Below are 19,765 nucleotides of genomic sequence, written 5' to 3' on the forward strand. Positions count from 1 at the left end.
GATTTTAAAACAAATAAATAAATTCAAAAATAGAAGAAGGATATATTGAAGTAGGGATAACTTCTGCTTTAAATGAATACAATAATTAAACAAAAATGTGTCACACTGACAGTGTCACACTGCATACTGAAGTGAACACCACAACCTTTAGCTGAATGAATACGCAAGCTGAAGTGGTGAAAAGTCCTGCTTTAAGTGAACTAAAAATAAAAACAAAGAAATAAAAAGTTGACCTGGGAAAAACTTGCTGTAAGTGAACTAAAAATAAAATAAGTAGGGGGAAAAAAAGTAACTTAAACAATCACACACTGGGTACTGGAGTGCGGAAAATGAATTTTAAAATAAAATTTTAAAAACTGCTAAGTGAATAAAATATATATATATATATATATAATTAAAACATTTTTAAAACATTTTACATCAGATAATAAAGTGGGAAAACTCCTGCTTTAAATGAATTAAAAGCACAAAAAATAAACAGTAAAAGTTTTACAAATATTCTAATAAAAATAAGAATTTTTTTTTTTTTTTTTTTTTTTTTTTTTTTTAAATGTCACATCAGATTAAAGTAGGGGAAACGCCTGCTTTAAATGAATTAAAAATTCACACATCAGAGCTCAAAGTTTAAAGAACCTCACTGCTTACGAAACCCCAATTACGCTAGTAGACGCATTTCACTGCTTTGTATTTCACATTTACAATCACCACAGTTCTTTACACCACCCAGAACCCACTCAGTAACAAACACAGGCATTAGTGCAGAGCTCAACTGCAGATTTCCCCTCCTTTATTTATCCACTACAAAAAGAACAGCAGCAAAATTTTAAAAAAATAAATAAAGAGGGTCAAACAAACATGCTCATGAGAATTAAAACTTTTTATTAGTGTATTTATGAAGTCTGCATATGCAACACGCTTGAAAAGCTTATCTCCTGATAACGTTCACGTCCTACCAATACATCTCTCTAATGGTAAAATAAGCTCACCAACTGTTAAATGCTTTGCCAAAAAAAAAAAAGAAAAAAAAGAAAAAGTAAAATAAAATTATATATACACATATATACTGTATATGCATATATGTCTGGGCCACTTAACAGTTCTATTTGGTTTTCTTTCCACACCCAGTCAAAACTGGCAAGCAGAATGTTCCCAGTGTCTGAACGGTTTCAAACAGGCCACAACCTCTTCGTCTTCTCCACACTCGCTGCAATTAAAATACAATCGCAAGTGTAATAAGATCAACAAAACTAAAAAAAGAGAGACAGAGGTGGCAGGAGGGGAATGAAGATTTCAAACATCTTGCCACCGTCACAGCAAGTAAAGGAAGGCAGACAGCTAGATCACAGTCATTAGTTAAGTTGTACAACAAGAACACACACTAAAGTTGCACAATTCATCTCGTAAGACGCTGATCATATTTGAGGAGTCTTTTTTTTTTTTTTCCCTTCTTTTCCCCTGATCGTGGGCGAATAGAACACTGCCATGCTTCTGCAACATTTGACAATAGATAAATGTTTTCCCCCGTTTAAAGAACCATAGGTCATGGAAAAGCATCCAGGGCAGAAAAGCAAAAAAAAAAAAAAAAAAAAAAAAAAATTATATATACACACACATACGCACGTTAAAGAATTTTTTGTTTTTTTTTCCTGAACAAACCAAATTAAACATGCCGATAGATGAGGAGCTGAATGTTTGGTGCAACAGCTTAAATCGGAAACACAGCGGAGGAGAATATAAAGACACTGATTGTGAAAGAGTTCGACTAACAACTTTTTTTGTGACAGGACGTTTTCATTATGAAGCCATGTTCCGTTAAAAAGAGGGCATGATCTAAAAAAATACTCAATTCTAATAAAAAGGAAGAGAGCATTAAAGATTTTAAATATATTTATATATAAAAATACATGAAAATACAAAAAGTAGCTAAAAGAAAGATAAAGGAAAAAAATCTTGTGATTGTGAAGAATAACCTACTTTATTAACACTTAAAGCTTAAAAGGTTGGATTTCTTTTTTTTTTTTTTTTATTTTGAAAGATATGGATTGTGTACTCATTTTTATTAATTTTTTTGTCGTTTTTCTTCATAAAGATTTTCCTCAACCCGACTCAAAGCGCTCCAGAGTGAGCTAGTATTTCACCTAATGAGGGGCGATACAGAGACGGGGGTGAAGAAAATATTGGTCCAGGTTGTTTTTGTTTTTTTTTTCTTCTTCGCATGGTTTCTTTTTTTTGCTAAAACATTCCTATCTGTTCACATTAGATTTCAGAAGAAGCATGCCATAAGACAGCACCCTGAACATATAAGGCAACATTCTTTCATAGAGGTTGGGCGCAGCTATCAGGAACAAGAAGTGAATAAGGTGTCTTTTGGCCTTACTTTTTAAGAATGAAAGGTTTTGGTGGGTGGGAAGGGATAAAAAGCAGTAATACTTTTCGTTTTTGTTGATTAGTCTCAGCAAAAGAGATCAAGCTTAAACAATATGACGTTTTGCCAACAAAAGGTAAGCTCTTGGTTAAGCAAAGAACAAAATCAGAAACATTTAGTTTACGTGATCACTTCAAGGGGAAGGAATGCTTTACTGAAACATCTGTGCCAAGTTATTAACTGCCTTCTGTTACTTCCCTAACACACACACACACACACACACACACACACACACACACACACACACACACACACACACACCCCTACACTTCCCGGTCTTTATAAGAAAAGGAAAAAAATATACATTTCAAATTCTACCACTAATACATTTAATATTGAGGATTTATGAGGAGGGAAAAAGAGCGAATTAAAGGTGCATGAAGCTGATGTGACAGCAAGTGCCATGTTCAGTTCCGAAAAGTGAGAACATCAGGAGAGGTGGAGCGAGAGAGGGGGGTTGGGTGGTGGAGGGGGGGATAGGTAGAGAGAGATAGAGAGAGAGAGAGAGAGAGAGAGAGAGAGAGAGAGAGGAAAGAGACAGAGAGAAGTACTATGAGAGAGAATCGGGGATTATAGCACGTCTGTTGTTCTACTTGTCGTTTCTTGTGATTGTGGACTTTGCAGATTTCGGGGGAAGGGGCGTGGGCATCGTCGCCATGGCGATTAGGACATACTGGAACAGCGGGCGGTGGGAGAACCCATCTGGGTCAGAACCTTATCCAGCCACTGCAACGGTCCGTTCAAGTGCAGCTCAATCCAGCATGGAGTGCTCGTCACAGTCTGCCGTCTGTCACACACACACAATTTTTTTTTTAAAAACCTTGTTCTTTTTCCTAACAATCAGCACACTAAGCATTTCTCCACTCTGAAAGATTTTTCTAAAGACACGTAAGCGAGTGAAACAATACGGTTCCCCCTCCTGTGTACCCCACACACAAACTCATCAATCTTGGGTTATTTTTATCTTTGGCCTTTCCCCATAACCACAAGGGAGGTTGCACATGTTGCATAGTTGTGGAAAGATTCTATTCGATGTACATTTAAGCTGTTCATAATTTTAAAAAAATGTTTTGAAGAGGAATTAAATCTGCAGCCAACAGATTTTAGGTTTTAGTTCAGATGCTCTGCCCTTCAAGTCCCCATCAAATTCAGCTTTTAGCTACATGTTGTAGGAAACTTGCTGTCTAATGCAAAAGAATTGTTGCTTTCAGCCTCAGGATCCTGTAGTATGTACAAAACTCTGTGACACTGACTCTGTGACTCTCAAAACACATCTCTCTCTGAGAGAGCAGAGGAAGAGGAAAAAAAAAAAAAAAAAAAAACACCAAGCGTACTGCTCTGTTTTTCCTACTAGCTACCAGGGTGATCTGACACACTCACGGTTCTGATCTGGTAGAAAATGGGACATCCTTAGTGAGGATATACGTATATTGTGACCTCAGTATTATAAATGTTCTATCTGGCATTTTGGTCAAAAAGGAGTTAACCACAAACTTCATCAAACTGAATACTTCATTCTCCTGTAAGGTTATTTTTATTTGACAAGGATTTTGTGTAATATTTAAATAAATTAAAAGAAGTTCTAGCTCCAAAATTGTTTTGTAAAGTTCTATCTGCCAGCCAATCATCATCCAGTATGAATGACAGCAACATAGACAGCCAATCAAAATCCATGGTCTATTTACACTGACAGAAATGAACAGAGAGGAAGTCTCAGTATGGAGAGCTGCAGGAGACAGTAACTTTTAGCTGTAGTTATTCTAGACATTCTCCATGAAAGTATAGCCTTAGCACACAAAACAGGTACAGGTCTACTGCACTCTCTGGTTTTACAATGTATGACGTTTCCGGCACATAAATTCTTTAGCGCAACACAAAGCTAATATTGTGGCTAACATCAGACAACATTAGCATTAAATGTTACTGAGATTAACTAGCTACGTGCAATGTACATGCTTATTTAGACTGAATTTTCTGGGGAAAATTGTTTCTGGAGATCATCTAGCAGACCCGCATGTCATGTTACCATGGTTACTAAGAAACATGTATTGTATTATCAACTGCATTTTAATGGTTAAATGTTTTACTATGAATTTTTAAAGAAAAAAAAAAAAAGATTAGGATGAAATTCAGATTTGAATTTCAGATAGAATTTGTATTTTAGATCTTAGGGAATATAAATCTTACTGAGAATTTGAAAATGTAAATTTAAAGCAAATTTAAAAAGTGAAGCTCTTATTGGGCTGTAAATTTAAATTTTAGTACCATAGTGTTCTGCTGACTGTATTGTCAAAACATTGATGTCTCAAAACAGCTCTTCTCTCAGAACCTTATAATACTAGGGTTACAATATACTTATTTAATCTATGCTTGGTTAATGCTTTTTAAGTGACAGAAGAATTAAACACTTGAACCCATGCTGACAGAGGATTTCATTAGCATTAATGGTACCTGTACTCAGCCCCCCAGCCTTTGACAAAGCTCATGCGGATGGTGCACATTCTGGTGAGCTGATAGACAGCCTCAAAGCCCTGATTGACCGACTGAGCCAAGAGAGCCGCAAACTCCTGGTTGTTGAAGATCTTCAGGTTACAGCCTAAGAAGAGGAAAACATGAAGTCAGTAATATATTAAGTCAGTGTTTGAATCTATAACCACGTCGGGGATAAAGTCTGTAATTAAGGGACTGAAGACTTACCCGGGGGGATTTTGCAGACGGTTGCAGGGTGCCAGCCGTACCTCTGGTTACAGTTGGGGCTTTGAACAAAGATGGCGCTGTCGCTTAGACACTCAGCAAAAACTTCTCCTCCAATATAATACAGCCTGACTCCCCGGCCTGCTCACAACACCAAACAACATCTCACGTGAGAACCGCAACGTTTACTACACCTCCAACCTTCTCTAATAATTTACTCCCAAGACACATTCACTGCATGACAGTGTGGGATTTATGGGTTAATGGGACAGTTTTGTGGCTACACACTTCTAAACACGTGATGATGTTTAATTAATATTTGGCCATACAAAGACATATAAAGAAATAATCCAGATTAATTAGTTACATCAAGTCGATTCCAGGCCAAATACTAAAATCTAATTTTAGTCTAATCAGATAAAAGTCTAATCAGATCCAATTTCTCTAAAAATTATGATCAAGATTAACAACAAATTGTAGATTGATCAAATGTAGCATGGAAACCGACCTTATGATTAAGGGATGGCACTAAAACTGAGAAACAAGGACCAAACTTTCCCTAAGTACAGAAACGATTATGTTTATATAATATATTAGGTATATTTCCTGATTAATGAGGGTGATCAAAATGTGCTCAGTGAAAATATCAAGAGGAGAAACTCTAGCATCTTCCTACAATACAAATGACTGCAGAAAACATAAAACATAAAACTAAGCCCAAGGAGTTCAGTGCTAGTAGCACACAGCGGAAAACAACGCCGCGGCACCACGCAAAGAAAGACGTCTAGAGACAATGTTAGGCGAGTGAAAATAACAGCGTTTAGCCAGTATGTTGTTCTTGAGTCACTACTATCAGTCCTGTACCATCATTCTGACACAAAAACAACCCAACACAGATTTATTTACAGTGGAACAAAACCTGCACCAATGTAACTAATGTAGCTTGTTAATGCACCCAATTTAAAAATCAACAAGCTAATGAACAAGCCTAATAATCTAAATGTGTGTAGACACACGTACTTTTCATTGCCCCTGTTTAAATTAAGGCAAATGTGTTGTGATTTCGACACGCGATTTGCACAGTGCTCAACTAGCAGCTACAAGTTTCCAGTATGTGATGTGATGTTTACACCGGTTAACGCTCTGCCATGAATAGGAAATGAACGTTAATGCAGGGTGTGACTGAATCTACACTTCCCTAATATTTAAGTGAGTGATAAATGGCTCCTCAGTTATAAAAGTAAGAAGCCTGCACTCTGCACACCTATTAGTCTGTTTGCCTAGTTCTGTGCTCAAGTTTAATGTGTGCATCCACCCATTGCTGGACTTTCACTCCTCCACCCAGTTTCTCCTGATGACTGTGTGTACCTATGTGTCTGCGAGTCATCTCGACGGTGGCGTTGCGGTTGACGTTGGACAGCAGGCCCAAGCAGAAACGCTCCGAGTTGGAAGGATCTGTGAATCCGTCCACAGTGAGGGAAGGCTGCGAGGCATGGAAGGTCTCCCCAACCCGCTGGTTCAGCTCATAGTAGGCTATGGAGCACCAGAACGCGGGCTCGGAGTAGGTCACCGGTTGCAAGTCTACAACAAACACACACATGTATATACATCATATCACATTGAGCTACATCAGAGTTAAACTATTACAAAATGTGGTGCTGAATGTGCCGTAAGCCAAAGCCCTTACACACAAATGCAACATTGAGAAAGCGTTTTAAAATAGCACAGGGGGATAATGATGTAACAAGCTGCCCTTACCCATGCCATGGTTGACGGGCGAGAGTGTGCTTGGCGACAGTTCTGCAGGAGAGCCTATGAATAAAAAGAATGAAAACTTAAACAACATTCAATACCACAACTTATCCAGTTTAGCCACATCACTGAGCTGCCACGACTGTACTGTATACTAGCTAATACACATTCAGTTTACTTCAAAAAGAGCATTAACCTTATTTTATTTTCTCATTTGTCCAGTCTTCCATATTGTACTGTTAAAACTCATATATTCCTTCTCTGGTAAATATATTCTCTGCTAGCTTGTAATCGACCCTGCTCATCATTCACAGTTGGAAATTGTTTGTGGCTTTCAGACTGCGTAAACCAACGTTAAAATTATTCAGAACCATGAAATAAATTAAATTACAGCAACATTGGCTAGCCAGCAAGATTGTAAACAATCCTTAAACAATCCTCAACTATCTTAAGTTTGAGAAATTCCTGTTAACAAATACTAGCCAAAAATAAATATTATACTTAAAACTAGCTAGACATCATCAATAGATTCTTTTACCAAGTTAACTAACTAATGCCAAAAAAATAGTTATCCATAAAAAGTGATTCATGTATGTAACTAGATAGCTACATGATTAACTGAGAGAAAGAAGGATTCAGACAGATATTGGGCAGGAGGTTTTTCTCTCCCCTAGGGTTGTAACAAGAGCAGTCAATCTAGCCCAAGTACCGGGGACAAGCAGATTTCATGGCTGGTATAATAGAATTTTTTTTTGCCCCCCATAGTTGCCCAGAGGACAACTGGGTTCAATAACCAACAACCCCCCCCCCCCCCCCCCTGCATGGTGGTGCAACAAACCAGGAGGCTATTTCTCTGATGTAGCTCCTTATCATATGATGTGTATAAACATGTAAGTTACAGCAAGATACTTGTTCCAAATCAGCAAAGCACCAGCTGCACTACATACTGAGGCATGACCTTATAATTAGGAACACCTGTAGACCTGCATGTTCATGCAATTATCCAGTGAGCCAATCATGCAGCAGCTGCAAAATGCAAAAAAAAAAAAAAAACTCCTACAGATACAGGTCAAGAGCTTCAGGTAATGTTCACATCAACCATCAGGATGGGGAAAAATGTGATCTCCATGACTTTAATCATGGCATTGCTGTTGGTGCCAGACTGGTTCATCTGAGTCTTTCAGAAACTGCTGATCTCCTGGGATTTTCACACACAACAGTCTCTTGAGTTCAGAATGTTGCAAAAAACAAAATATGCCCTGCTGATGAGAGGGGTCAAAGGAGAATAGGCAGACTGGTTTGAGCTGACAGGGAGGCTACAGTACCTCCAACTCATTCTTAACCACTCATTACAACTGATAAGCAGAAAAGCAGCTCAGAATGTAAAACATGTCAAACTTGGAGGTGGATGGGCTACAACAGCAGATCACATCAGGTTCCACTCCTGTCAGCCAAGAACAGGAATCGGAGACTATAGTGGGCACAGACTCACCGAAACTGGACAGTTGGACATGAGAAAAGATCAGTCCACATTTTTGCAGTGTTCAACTGGCCAGTTTCGGTTCAACCGCCTCAGATTCATGTCAGCCAAGAACAGAAGTGGAATCCAACGTGGTCTTCTGCTGTTATCTGCCTCAATGCTTGCTTTTTATTTATATATATATATATATATATATATATATATATATATATATATATATATATATATATATATATATATATATATATATATATATATATATATATATATATATACACACACACACACACATACATATATATATATATATATATATGTATATATGTGTGTGTGTGTGTGTGTGTGTATATATACACAGTGCATAAATCTTAGGCACATGCAAAAAAATGCTGTAGAGAAAAAATGCCTTCAAAAATAATGAAATTAAATGATACTACATTTTTTAAAAATACTATAAAGAGCAGCAAACGCAAATCAATGAAAAAGTCAATATTTGGTGTGATGACCATTTGCTTTAAAAATAAAAAAAAATAAGCAGTCTCAGGGACAGTTTGTTCAGTTTTATAAAGAAATGAGCTGTAAGTGTTACTGAGCATCTTGCAGAACCAGACACAGTTCTTCTGGAGACTTTGACTGTCGCACTTGCTTCTTATTTTTGCAGCAAAACCCAGCAGCCTTCATTATGTTTTCTGTCTGAAAAAGTGGTCTCTTACGTAATATGCTGCCTTCTTTACAAACATTTTTCTGTAATTTTGTGCTGGAAAACTAACATTTGGAAATCTAAAATGTTTTTGTACTGACTTGATAATGTAGAAGTCATAAAATAAAAATCTATAACAAAGTTTGTACCCAAAAAAAGGATACCTAAGACTTTGTACCAAAAAAAGAAAAACTGGGTACCTAAGACTTTTGCACAGTCCATTTAGATATATGTACATACACACACATACACACACATTCCCCTGTAGTGCTGGCCACTGCGGGAATGTACCTGTGTCCATACTTTGATTCATATGCTGGTCACTGGTCTCTCCATCCTCACTGATGTAGCCTGGTGGAGGAGTTTCTATGGAAATACATCAGAAACACACTTAATACAGCTGCTAATGCATGAGGGCAATAAAGAGAGGAGTGACGCTACAGTACTTAACACATCCATTATTGAAGGATCACACAGAAATCACACTCTCCTCACCTGGTATGTAGTTGTTGGGGGGTTCGATCCCACCAGGAAAGTTGGTGTTTTCAGGTATGGAATGGGTGTAGTCATCCAGAGGAGGCAGTTCAGTCAGAATCTCTGTGTGTCTTGGCACTAGGACAGGTGGTAAGACTACAGAAGGAGGGGGAGGGAAAGGAGGAAGAAGAAGAAGAAGAAGAAGAAGAAAAAAAAAAAAAAAAAAAAAAAAAAAAAAGACACATTTAGCATCAGAATATTAGGATGACCAAGAAGCAATAAATGTATATTATACAAACAGGGTGAGCTACATGACAAGAGAACAAGCATAATACTTAATGACATAAACGATAAAAATCACAATATAAATCCCAGCAAAACATTTTTAAAAATGAGGTATTTAACAGGAGGGAAAATAGGAAATGAAGATACAGGAACATGATTAGAACAAGCACATTAATATGGAATTTAATGTGTGAGAATGTTTTTTATTACAGCTGTCGCTACAAAATTTTAATCACAATATCAATATCATATTTATAGGCTGGCCCCAATAACCACTTGTTAGCACTTTCAGTAATACAGTACTGGACGGATAAAAGCATGCGCTTGCGCACCTGGTGTCTCCACCCGCTGGTAGTGGTAGGGGTTGACGCACACCTCGTCCTTCTTGAGGTTGAAGGCGAACTCGCACGTGTCGATGGCGCGCAGCTCGTGGTGGCTGTGCAGGTCGGGCCATCGCCACAGACGGCAGTAGATGACGTGAGGCAGCCCCTTACGGTGAGACACCTGCAGGCGTCCATCCAGAGATCTAACCCAGGCACAAACACAGGAAAGGGCAGAGAGGAGGAGAGAAAGAGCAGAGGAAGACAGGGAACGTGCCAAATGGTCAGAGGAAGGAGAACATGGATGGAGAGAGGGAAGAGAGCTGGTTTAGACCTCAATTTGGCTTGCCATCAAGTACCACAGCAGATCAGAAACCACGTCCTCATTTTACTTAAATAACTAATCTACTTTTACAGCTTCTCTAAGAGAATGTGAGTGTATGAATGAGAAAAAAACATTAAGTGCACAATTTTAATTAATACTAGCTTAGCACTGTACACTAGATCTATTGAGACTAGATTAATCATCGAGAAAGGCCTGAGAAGTTAAAGTGAAATACACAGCCCCTGGAGAAGAGGAGGAAGCCTTCTGCGCCCTCTCTCTCCGAGCCGACGGGGAAACGGAGCGCGGCCCGGGTGAGTGCAGCACAGTGACAGGAGAGGATAGTCACCTGGTTTGGTCAGGGTAGCTGTATAGGCCTGAGGTATCCCACTGTTCTATCGTATTTGGAGTACTCAGTCCCCAAATTTCAGAGCAATTGCTGTGCACAAAAAAAGTAAAACAAACAAAAACAAAAAGAACACAAACACAAACAAAAAAAATGATAAACATGGGGCATGATTCATTCAAAAATACCAAGATGACATAGCATGGGAAAGATATGGGTGTCAATTCTTTTATTGGAGATGTTCTGCGTCTGCGTAATGCAGTTCACCTCAAATAAAAGAAGCCACTCAAATGGTGAAACCACATACAACAGTGAAATGGAGAACAAAACAGGACAAATGTATTCTTATTACAGCGTTCATTCACTGTGTGAGGAATAAAACACTTGAGGGCATGTTGCTATAGGAAAATAATCAACTACCCAACGTTGGTTAATTTCAAATAACAGTCCCCAAGTGTTTTATTCCTCTTATACCACAGCAATCTGCTAACTATTACAATTTTTCATTTCTTAATGAACAACAGTTTATCCATTAAGTGATACATTTAATATTGCAGCTATACAATAAGTTAGTTCCTGTTATCTCCTTATAGCAGCTATAGACAGTTGTTCCATCACCAGCCTCTTTTTTTTTTGAAGCGAATAAGTCAAAATCCAGGTTGTCATCTTACCGAGCAACCGAGAAGACTTTCCTGTGGCAGAAAACTTTCTAATCATTGCAAAAGTGCTGACACAATGGAGATTCCTTCCATGAATATTAAACAAACATCTCCTTACAGAAAACTCCACCATCTGAAGGATTTTATTAGAACGAGCTCATTAATATAAACCTGTTATACAAATTACAGCCTGCGCTTCTGCCAGTACGTCCCTTATAGAAAAGGAAAACCTTCTGACTAAGCAGAATTGAAAATTCAGCAGTTCTGTGGTATAAATTTTGTTAAGGCAGGTTGAGGAAACGGTAATAAGGCTGTTTTCATGACGAGTTTGATTAGATTGACATTTAAACATGCAGCACAGGACAAAAATGAGTTGAAAACAATATGATCTACTTCTATGAAATGTACCACATTCATTTCATACCAATATTATCAAGCAGTAGATACACACAGATTACTGGGTAACACTATAAAGAGACTTGGAATGAAATTAGGAATTTTGAAATGATCAGGTTTTTGTTTAACTGATTCCACTTTTTCTAAGAGTGTAAACGTGATGGGGGAAATCATGTACTGTAACCTTCATTCTGCTCCTTATATGAAATAAAAACTCCAAAAAAGAAAAAAGAACACATACATGGATCTTTGTATAACCTTAGTCTGCAGGATGAGGCAAAAAAAATTGCACAACCAAGACAGTATTATGTCCCATTGTGAATATCATTTATAGCTTACTTTCTATAAAAATCTGAGAAAAGACTTGTAAAAACCACAAACATTTACCTTAAACTGCTTAAACATCCAGCAGTGATTCTTCTCTGAAAATCTTTTTCCTGTCTCTCAGAATTGAGTTACACATGGCTGGTAAAATTAGTTTATAGAAGCCAAGGTCATACGAGAGGAACGGATCAGAGGAAACCCCGTAGTACCTATAGCACTGGGTAGAAAATGTCCTCTCGATTCAGGATATTAACTTTTTTTTTTTTTTTCCATACACGACACAAAGCTTAAGCAATTTTACTCTTTCCTGGTAATCTTTGCATACAAATCTGACTAAACCCCAGTTAATTTTTAACCCACACTGACCACAGAGCATCAGTTGAGTTACATCAGCAGCAAATAATGACACGGAAGCGAAAATGATTACGGCAAAAAGTGAAAGAATGATCACGATTATTTTTATTGTACTTTTCTGCTTTTCAAGCACAGCATTCAAATTAAAAGCCTTATTAGCCTGTTTTGATCATTTCATGCTCAATGTTTTACTGCTGTAATTTGCAATGGGAAAATGGGGGCAAACAGCAAAACTTAAAAAAAAAAAAGAAAGAAAAAGAAAGAAAAGAAGTGAAACTACCCATGTCCACATTGAGTGCCATGTGCTGAATCAGGGAAATCGAGGCAACTTTTAATGCACCAGTAGCTGGAAGGCATTACAACACACTTTTTTTTTTTTTTGTGTGTGTGACCTTCCATTGATATGATTACTGTAGCTAATTAACACAACGCCTACACATAACCCTAACCTTAACCTCAATAACAATAAGCGTCTTTTTCAAATAAGGCAGTAAGGACAAACTTAACAAGTAAACCTGAACACCAGATCTGAAGCTATTATCCGACTCCGTAAGAACACGCATTGTGTCACACTGTGACCATCATGATAACAGTAGGCACTTATATCACACACTCAGTAGTCATTTACGAAACCACCAGCAGTTCCAGATTCTTGTAACGTTCATATTTTGAAAGATAATTGCAAGAGGAAGGTGCAAGATGAAAACAGGAACTTTCTTCTTTCCATTAAAATGCATCACTGCAGCTAAGCTGAAGCAAAGGTATATAACCAACACCAAGCCTCTAGACAGAACTAGTGAGGTCTTGAGGTGCACATTACACATCGTTATTAGGTTTTCAGGTTTACACACTGCCCTTATTCCTAATCAAATTTTTATCTTGCACCCATTAAAGCCTGTCCTACTATAAAGTCAGTATCTTTAGAAACACTATCCACAGAAGACGGATCAAGTCTAATTCCCAATGCAAAAGCAGAGCTACTGTTACGGTCATGGCGTCACTGCTCCTCAGAACGGTTGCCGCTTTCTGATCGTCCCCCGGTGACCAGTAGGGCTGAGCGATACGATGATGCAACTGGATATCATCCAACACATAATCGGCACTAATCCTTGACAGATGAGGGTATCACTTATTTTAGAAACCAGAGAGGCGTCATTTTGAACAGCTTGCTAATTTAAAAAAAAAAAAAAAAAAAAAGGGCTAACAGTCCTGATAAATAAATATATTATTTATCCTACAAATTGGAAAACTAACAAAAACTTGCTACTCTGAATTAGGAATCTAGTGGCTGGTGTAGATCACAAGTTAGCTGTTTAAATAAATTGCAAACAATATTTCAGTAAAACTGAAATGTTTTTAATTTTGACTTGACAAGTTTTATATAATTTAGCTGTGTACTTTCTGCCAGCTTCTTCTTCTCTGCTCAGGCTCCATCCTCCAATAATGGGCGATCGCAGCACCTCATGTGTGCAGCAGGATGACATGACCGGATTGGATTTGTAGGTTTTGTTGGTTTTAAGCCATGTCCAAAAAAAAAAAAAAAAAAAAAAAAAAAAAACAGGAAAGCAGGGTAATCAATGAGAGACAGGTTACTGTGACAACCCTGCTGTAAACATAGGGGTATTACACATGAGGGCGTGGAGATGTAATCATTTTTTTCCCCCAAAATATTGCTATCATTAGAAAGACTTGCAGTTATCACCAGTCCCCTAATGTCCAGGTGACCATCAACCCAAAGTGGGCTGGAGATTTCATCTGCCGGCATTCCAGAGGTTAAAACCACTCGAAACCTCTCTCTACACACTTATCAGGGCCAGGATAAAACCAAGAAGCCGTCTTATCAATAGCTCTCTCCTGACAGGATAACTTATCTACACAATGCTACTTGAGGAGACAACATTTTGCTAGCATCTATGCCAGGTCCCAACGACGCCTGGTCTCAGAACTGATCCAGAACCTGATTATAATAGCGGGGCTGCATGATGCATGAGAGAACGGTATGTTCTCAGTCTCCAATCTTTGCTTATGATAGTTAAAATTGAGCAATGCTGCTGATAAGTCTCCTACTCAGGTTGCGTCCTCTGAACGTATGCCAAGCAGTCATCTTTGTAATCCTGTAAAAGGTAGGACCAAACCTGTCATTTCAGCAAGGGTCCCTCATGTATAGTGCTCTTTGTGTTTATGTTAAATAACAAACAGTTTAAGGTATGAATGCCGAAATATAAAGCTGCAATCCTATTTGTGATCGACTATCCCCGAAATCCCTTTTGCACAAAGTATAACTATGCCAATGTTAAACTCTAGCAAAGCTATTTTTTCCTCTTGAAGACACCCACAACCCAAAAAAAGACCACGCGCTTGAGCTGGGTAAAATTAAGCGCCATAATTCATAAGTAAATCTAGGCCATGCCTTGGATATCATCCATAGAGTTTATAAAAAAAAAAAAAAAAAAAAAGACACTTAAAAAGCACCCAACCTCAATGTGCTTAATCTTTCAGATTTCAATATTCAAAACCTAATTCTGAAAACGACCTGCCTGACAGCTGCCATCTCAAGGCAAAAATCAATGTGTCGGTATTCTGCTTTTGGTCACTGCTGCTCATCCCCCTTAGAGGAGTGATGCGATATCCTGTCTGCTCAGAAGATAATACCATCTGCACTGTGTAAATACTGACCTGTACTCCGTTCCTCCCTCCTTCTCCAGTAATTGATGGAATTATGCTCCCATGCAGTCTGCTTCCTCAGCAGATTTATTGAAGGGGATGAAAACGCGGCCTTAATACCAGCACACAGAGGCAGCCAGACAGCAGAGTGATCGCGTTACAATCAATAGGCTTTAGAAATGCAACCCCATCACTCTGGCGAGGGGCGCGTGCGGAAGAAAAGCGCTCCCTTTGCATCCCTGCACTCACCGGAGGCACGTCTGCAGATACACTATCTGTGCTGCTTCTCAGAGGACCTGCGCTGATAGTCGGGACTTCCAGAAACTCTGGCTGGAAGTCACATTATCGCAGATAAAGGTTTGTTTCCCTTGAAATAGGGCAAACAAAAACAATAAAAGCTGAGCTCAAACACAATCCTTTAGCGATGTAGTAAATGTTTGAAATGACTAACGAAACACACGGCAAGCAGCTGCTTTTAAGAATTTAAAGATTAATTGTCCACGCTCTCAAACCAATAAACAAGGCCTAATCAACATATCAAACCTACAGGGAGAAACAGTCACTGCCAATCCACCTCCACACTTCCTACTTACATCAGCATGTAACAGCTGAATACATCTCCTCAGCTCCTTAAATGCTTCTCAAGAAGTGCAAATCGAGAGGATTAATCATACATTTGTTATATAGAAGCAGTTAAAAATAACCGTTTAACACACGACAGACTCCATGAATCAAACCAATCAGATTTGAGTGCCAGGGACAAGTGTTCTGACAAGAAAATAAATAAATAAATCGCTCTTTGTGAGTGTTTTGATGACAATGTCACCGTTTTTATCCACGAGGCAGTATACACTGAATGCACTAAAGACAGTTGATGTTGCTTCACCAAAATTTTGTGGAGAAAAAAAAAATTCCTACTTTTACAATTGAGTTTGGATTTTTATTTTACGTGAATGGTGACTAAAGCAATCATTCTGTCTCAGTATTAAAGTCAAGAGCCACAAAGACAATGATGTCTTCAGCCATTCCCACCAACCTTCAAGGTTAGAGGACTGATTAGAACAGAAAACATGCACTCGCAGCAGATTTTCCCACCCTGTGAAACCTTCCTAGACAACGAAAGCCGGAAAGACCATGAACGCAAAATGACAAGCTCAAAGCACCTCAAAGATCCGACACAGGTCTCCTGCGCTGTTTAGGAGGATTCTTATAAATAACTACACATAATTTACCCAGTAGGACTAAAACACACAAATATTACATAAACTTCACTCATGAACCTATGCCCTTTGAGATCAGCTTGAAGTAGCTGAATGATTTAAGCCTTTCTTCTATTTCTCTTTTCCGCCAAATGTGATTTCATATTCATTGCGTAAAAGATGTAAATTCAATTCCTAATAAATCAATGAGTTCATTATAAAGATATACAAATTTTCTTTCCTTAGCATATAAAATTTTTATACAGTATAGATGTCTGTTTACTGGATTGCAATTTTTTGATGACTATTTCACAATCATAAATACATTCTCATATAATATACCACACAAAAGCAGTGATAAAACCTGAGAAGTAGCACTGTTTTCATAAAACACAAGGTTTCAATTTGTTGAGTCTAAGAAGCTGGAAGCCACTGTTTTCTCTCATTACTGATAGAAGTCACCGATGGTTTACATCCATCACTGTGAAAGCAAGAAGGTTAAAGCTTGACTCAATGACTAGGCTTCAAAGTGCAAATGAGATGGAATGGAAGTTTGGCATTTGTTTGGGAAAAAAAAAGAAAAAGAAAAAGAAATCCAACTGAGACTTGAACTGAAGTCAACATGACGCGATGGCACAGAAATAATGCAAAGAAATAAAATAAAGCAATCCTAATTCTAGGAAAGGTGCACCCTCTTTATTCAAATACTTGCGCTGAACACATTTTCTGTTCAAACTGTGCAATTTTCCTTTCCGAAATCATGCTGACAGCTATGAGCAAACAAACTGCATGATAAGCTGACGGAGTAAGCAAGGCTTTGGCATGGGGAGATGTGCATGTGTGTTCTCTTTAGAACTGGCATACCTGGGGATGGTCACACACTTGGTGTTGCAGTTCTGCGTGGTGATGGCTTTCTCCAGCTCATCCAGCTGGCCCGTCTTCTTCAGCTTCTTCACCAGGCTCTTAACCGCCTTCTCGCACCACTTCTCCTCCTGACCGTTCTGCTCTCCGCCGCCTGCTCCGCCCGAGCCGCTCGCGGACTTCTTCCAGCCCAGCAGGCGCTTCACCACTGGCGGCGTGAACGGCAAGATGGACGACATCCTCGGGGGTGTTTGGGTTTAGCCGTGAAATGCAGGACGAGGTTTGGAAAAAACGGGACGCGACAAACCCGCTTTCCCCAAGAAGGCTTTGAGAAGGAAGGCCACCAGCCCAAAGTGGCCTAGAGGTCCTGAGGGAATGTTAGTTGGGGTGTAGGGGCAGGAGAGGCGCTTAGGAGTCGGAACAGGGAAGAGGGGGGTTGAGGAGTTACCTGAGTGAAGAAAAACAGAAATCAAAAAAGACTGATGACAGACCAGGGAAAATCACAGGCTCAAAGGGATTAGCCAGGAACCTACATACTGTTTTCACAGCACAGTCCATGAAGAAAAAGAAGAAAAAAAAAAAAAAGAAAAAAAAAAGTCATTGTTACAGTTTCACATCCATTACAAAGAACACTAAAATGCCATTTCACACCTACTTATCCACAAATTATTGTGGTTAAAATAACAATAACAACAACAACAAAAACCCCAAAGCATGATATGAAAATATCAGAATTAATGAAAAACAGTTATACATTTTGCAGACGAATATAAAACCGCTCAGCCACCACATCAATAAGAAAGAAATGACAGCTTTATTCAACTGGGGTTTATTTACATAGGAGATGATGAGACGTAATTCATCAGGAAAAAGTTCCTGGACTATTTCTCATTGCTTATCATATTCCTGTCTGAATCAGTCACATTTAGAAACCTCACACCATCTTTAAAGTAACTCCAGGTAAGAGTCACATCTCTGAAATCTGTGACACTCAGAGAGAACGCAGACAAAAAGCCCAGTGACAGAAGGTTTTCCTCTACAAGCGCTCCCAGTTTTACCAGGACACAGGGCCTCAGCAGAGCAGGAGGAAGAGCTCTGTGGTAAAAGAAGAGCTGAGATTTCCTGGTTCCATGCTACAGACACACTGATGCCCCTCACAGATGCTGATGGGGAAGTGGAAGTAAACGTTTTCCAACGCAGGCCTTGTTGTAGCTTTCCAAAAATCATCCACTATCTACAGCTTAAAAGTGGGATGATGAGCAAAAATTCAAAGGAGTGGGAGCACAGGAAAACAGCAAAGCGCTACAATTCAAACGAGTCCATCCCAAAGAGAGGGACAACCTGAGGACAGCAGATGAAGTGCATGGCTCATTTCCTCACTGTGTGCTTCATTTCAAAATCTACTGATCCAGCAACGCTATAAGCTAGGATTTGTAGTATTAATGCAGCAGTTTTTTGGAGAGTTTATTTGAATTATTTGCACAAAATCGATGGATAAAACACAGTGCAGCAGACTCATGGCGCTGGCTGAGCTTGCAACTAAAATGCAACAGTCATGCACAAAGTACCACTACACCAAGAATAAAGCTATTAATCCAGGCATACATTTCAGATTTCACCCGATCAATCGACTAAACAACCCGATTAACTGCTTCGATCAGGTGTAATTAGCAACCAAAGAACAAAAATAACAATGAACAGAAAACAGGCCCGATGCTGAAGCAGCGCTAGCCACCGAGCAAGTTATTATATTATTATTTTTTATCAATCAAACTGTGATCATTCTTACCTCAGGCAGATATGTGATCAGTGGGAATGGATGTGTCCAACACCTGCATGAAACACTGCCGGGTTTCTGGAGCAAATCGATCCCGCAAACGCTGAGGATGCTACGGAGGCTACAATGAAACAAACCCGGAGCATGAATGCAGCTACAACCGGACGCGATTAAACACAGCCCACTGCTACGTTTTGTTGTTTTTTTCTTTTTTCCCCTCTCTCTCTTTAAATTAATACATTCACAACAACAAACAGCCAGCGTGGAGAACAGTTACAGAGCTGTTTGTTTGGTAAAGATTTAGCTAACCAACTCGGCGTCCTCCTCTAAGCCCTGGCGATTATTAACACAGAAAACCGCTAGCAGGGCTTTGCTACTTTGTTTGACAGAAAAATAAACAGGTTAGAGACGTGTTTGCAGTCAGTTTATCTTTCTGGACATAGTGGGCTTTTTTTTCTTTGTAAACTCACCTTAACAACGACTCGTATGCGAATTCAAAACCGTCCAGTCAACAAAGAGGAAAAAAAATTCTTAAGTATGTTTTAAAAAAAAAAAAAAAAAAAAAAAAAAACGACTTTAGACTATATTTTCCTTCCCCTGTAGCCAAATTACAGCAGCAGACGACGGCCTCTCATACAACCAACCTAACCTTATTGCGCGAAACGCGATACTTTCCCGCCCACTAACCCGCCCTCGGGTTCTCATTGGTTGAGACAGAAACCTATGCTAGCCA

General features: G+C 38.9%; 1 protein-coding gene across 2 annotated transcripts; it reads right to left on the reverse strand.

The window, feature by feature from the left end:
- Window positions 1-858: 858 nt before the first annotated feature.
- smad2 (SMAD family member 2) lies at window positions 859-19,663 on the reverse strand. Of its 2 annotated transcripts, none has more exons than XM_026942690.3 (12): window positions 19,503-19,663; window positions 19,045-19,153; window positions 17,259-17,703; window positions 10,802-10,891; window positions 10,143-10,336; window positions 9,547-9,681; window positions 9,355-9,417; window positions 6,878-6,931; window positions 6,488-6,700; window positions 5,123-5,260; window positions 4,877-5,021; window positions 859-3,212 (listed from the first exon to the last, which is right to left on the reverse strand). In XM_026942690.3, the coding sequence occupies exons 3-12, from the start codon at window positions 17,492-17,494 to the stop codon at window positions 3,089-3,091; spliced, it is 1,392 nt and encodes a 463-aa protein (XP_026798491.1). In that variant the 5' UTR covers window positions 17,495-17,703; window positions 19,045-19,153; window positions 19,503-19,663; the 3' UTR covers window positions 859-3,088. The 2 variants fall into 2 exon arrangements, with proteins under 2 accessions (XP_026798491.1, XP_026798490.1); XM_026942689.3 differs by having other exon boundaries at window positions 9,343-9,417.
- Between the last annotated feature and the right edge of the window lie 102 nt (window positions 19,664-19,765).

The sequence above is a fragment of the Pangasianodon hypophthalmus genome, chromosome 17, assembly GCF_027358585.1.
Source record: "Pangasianodon hypophthalmus isolate fPanHyp1 chromosome 17, fPanHyp1.pri, whole genome shotgun sequence".
NCBI classification, from domain to species: domain Eukaryota; kingdom Metazoa; phylum Chordata; class Actinopteri; order Siluriformes; family Pangasiidae; genus Pangasianodon; species Pangasianodon hypophthalmus.

Coding starts and splice junctions, on each gene's coding strand:
- smad2 (XM_026942689.3), bottom strand. CDS start 17,494: ATGTCGTCCATCTTGCCGTTCACGCCGCCAGTGGTGAAGCGCCTGCTG. Junction 6,932..9,342: donor GAATCAAAGTATGGACACAG/GTACATTCCCGC, acceptor TTTTATTCATAG/GCTCTCCTGCAGAACTGTCG. Junction 5,022..5,122: donor CGTCTGCAAAATCCCCCCGG/GTAAGTCTTCAG, acceptor TCCTCTTCTTAG/GCTGTAACCTGAAGATCTTC.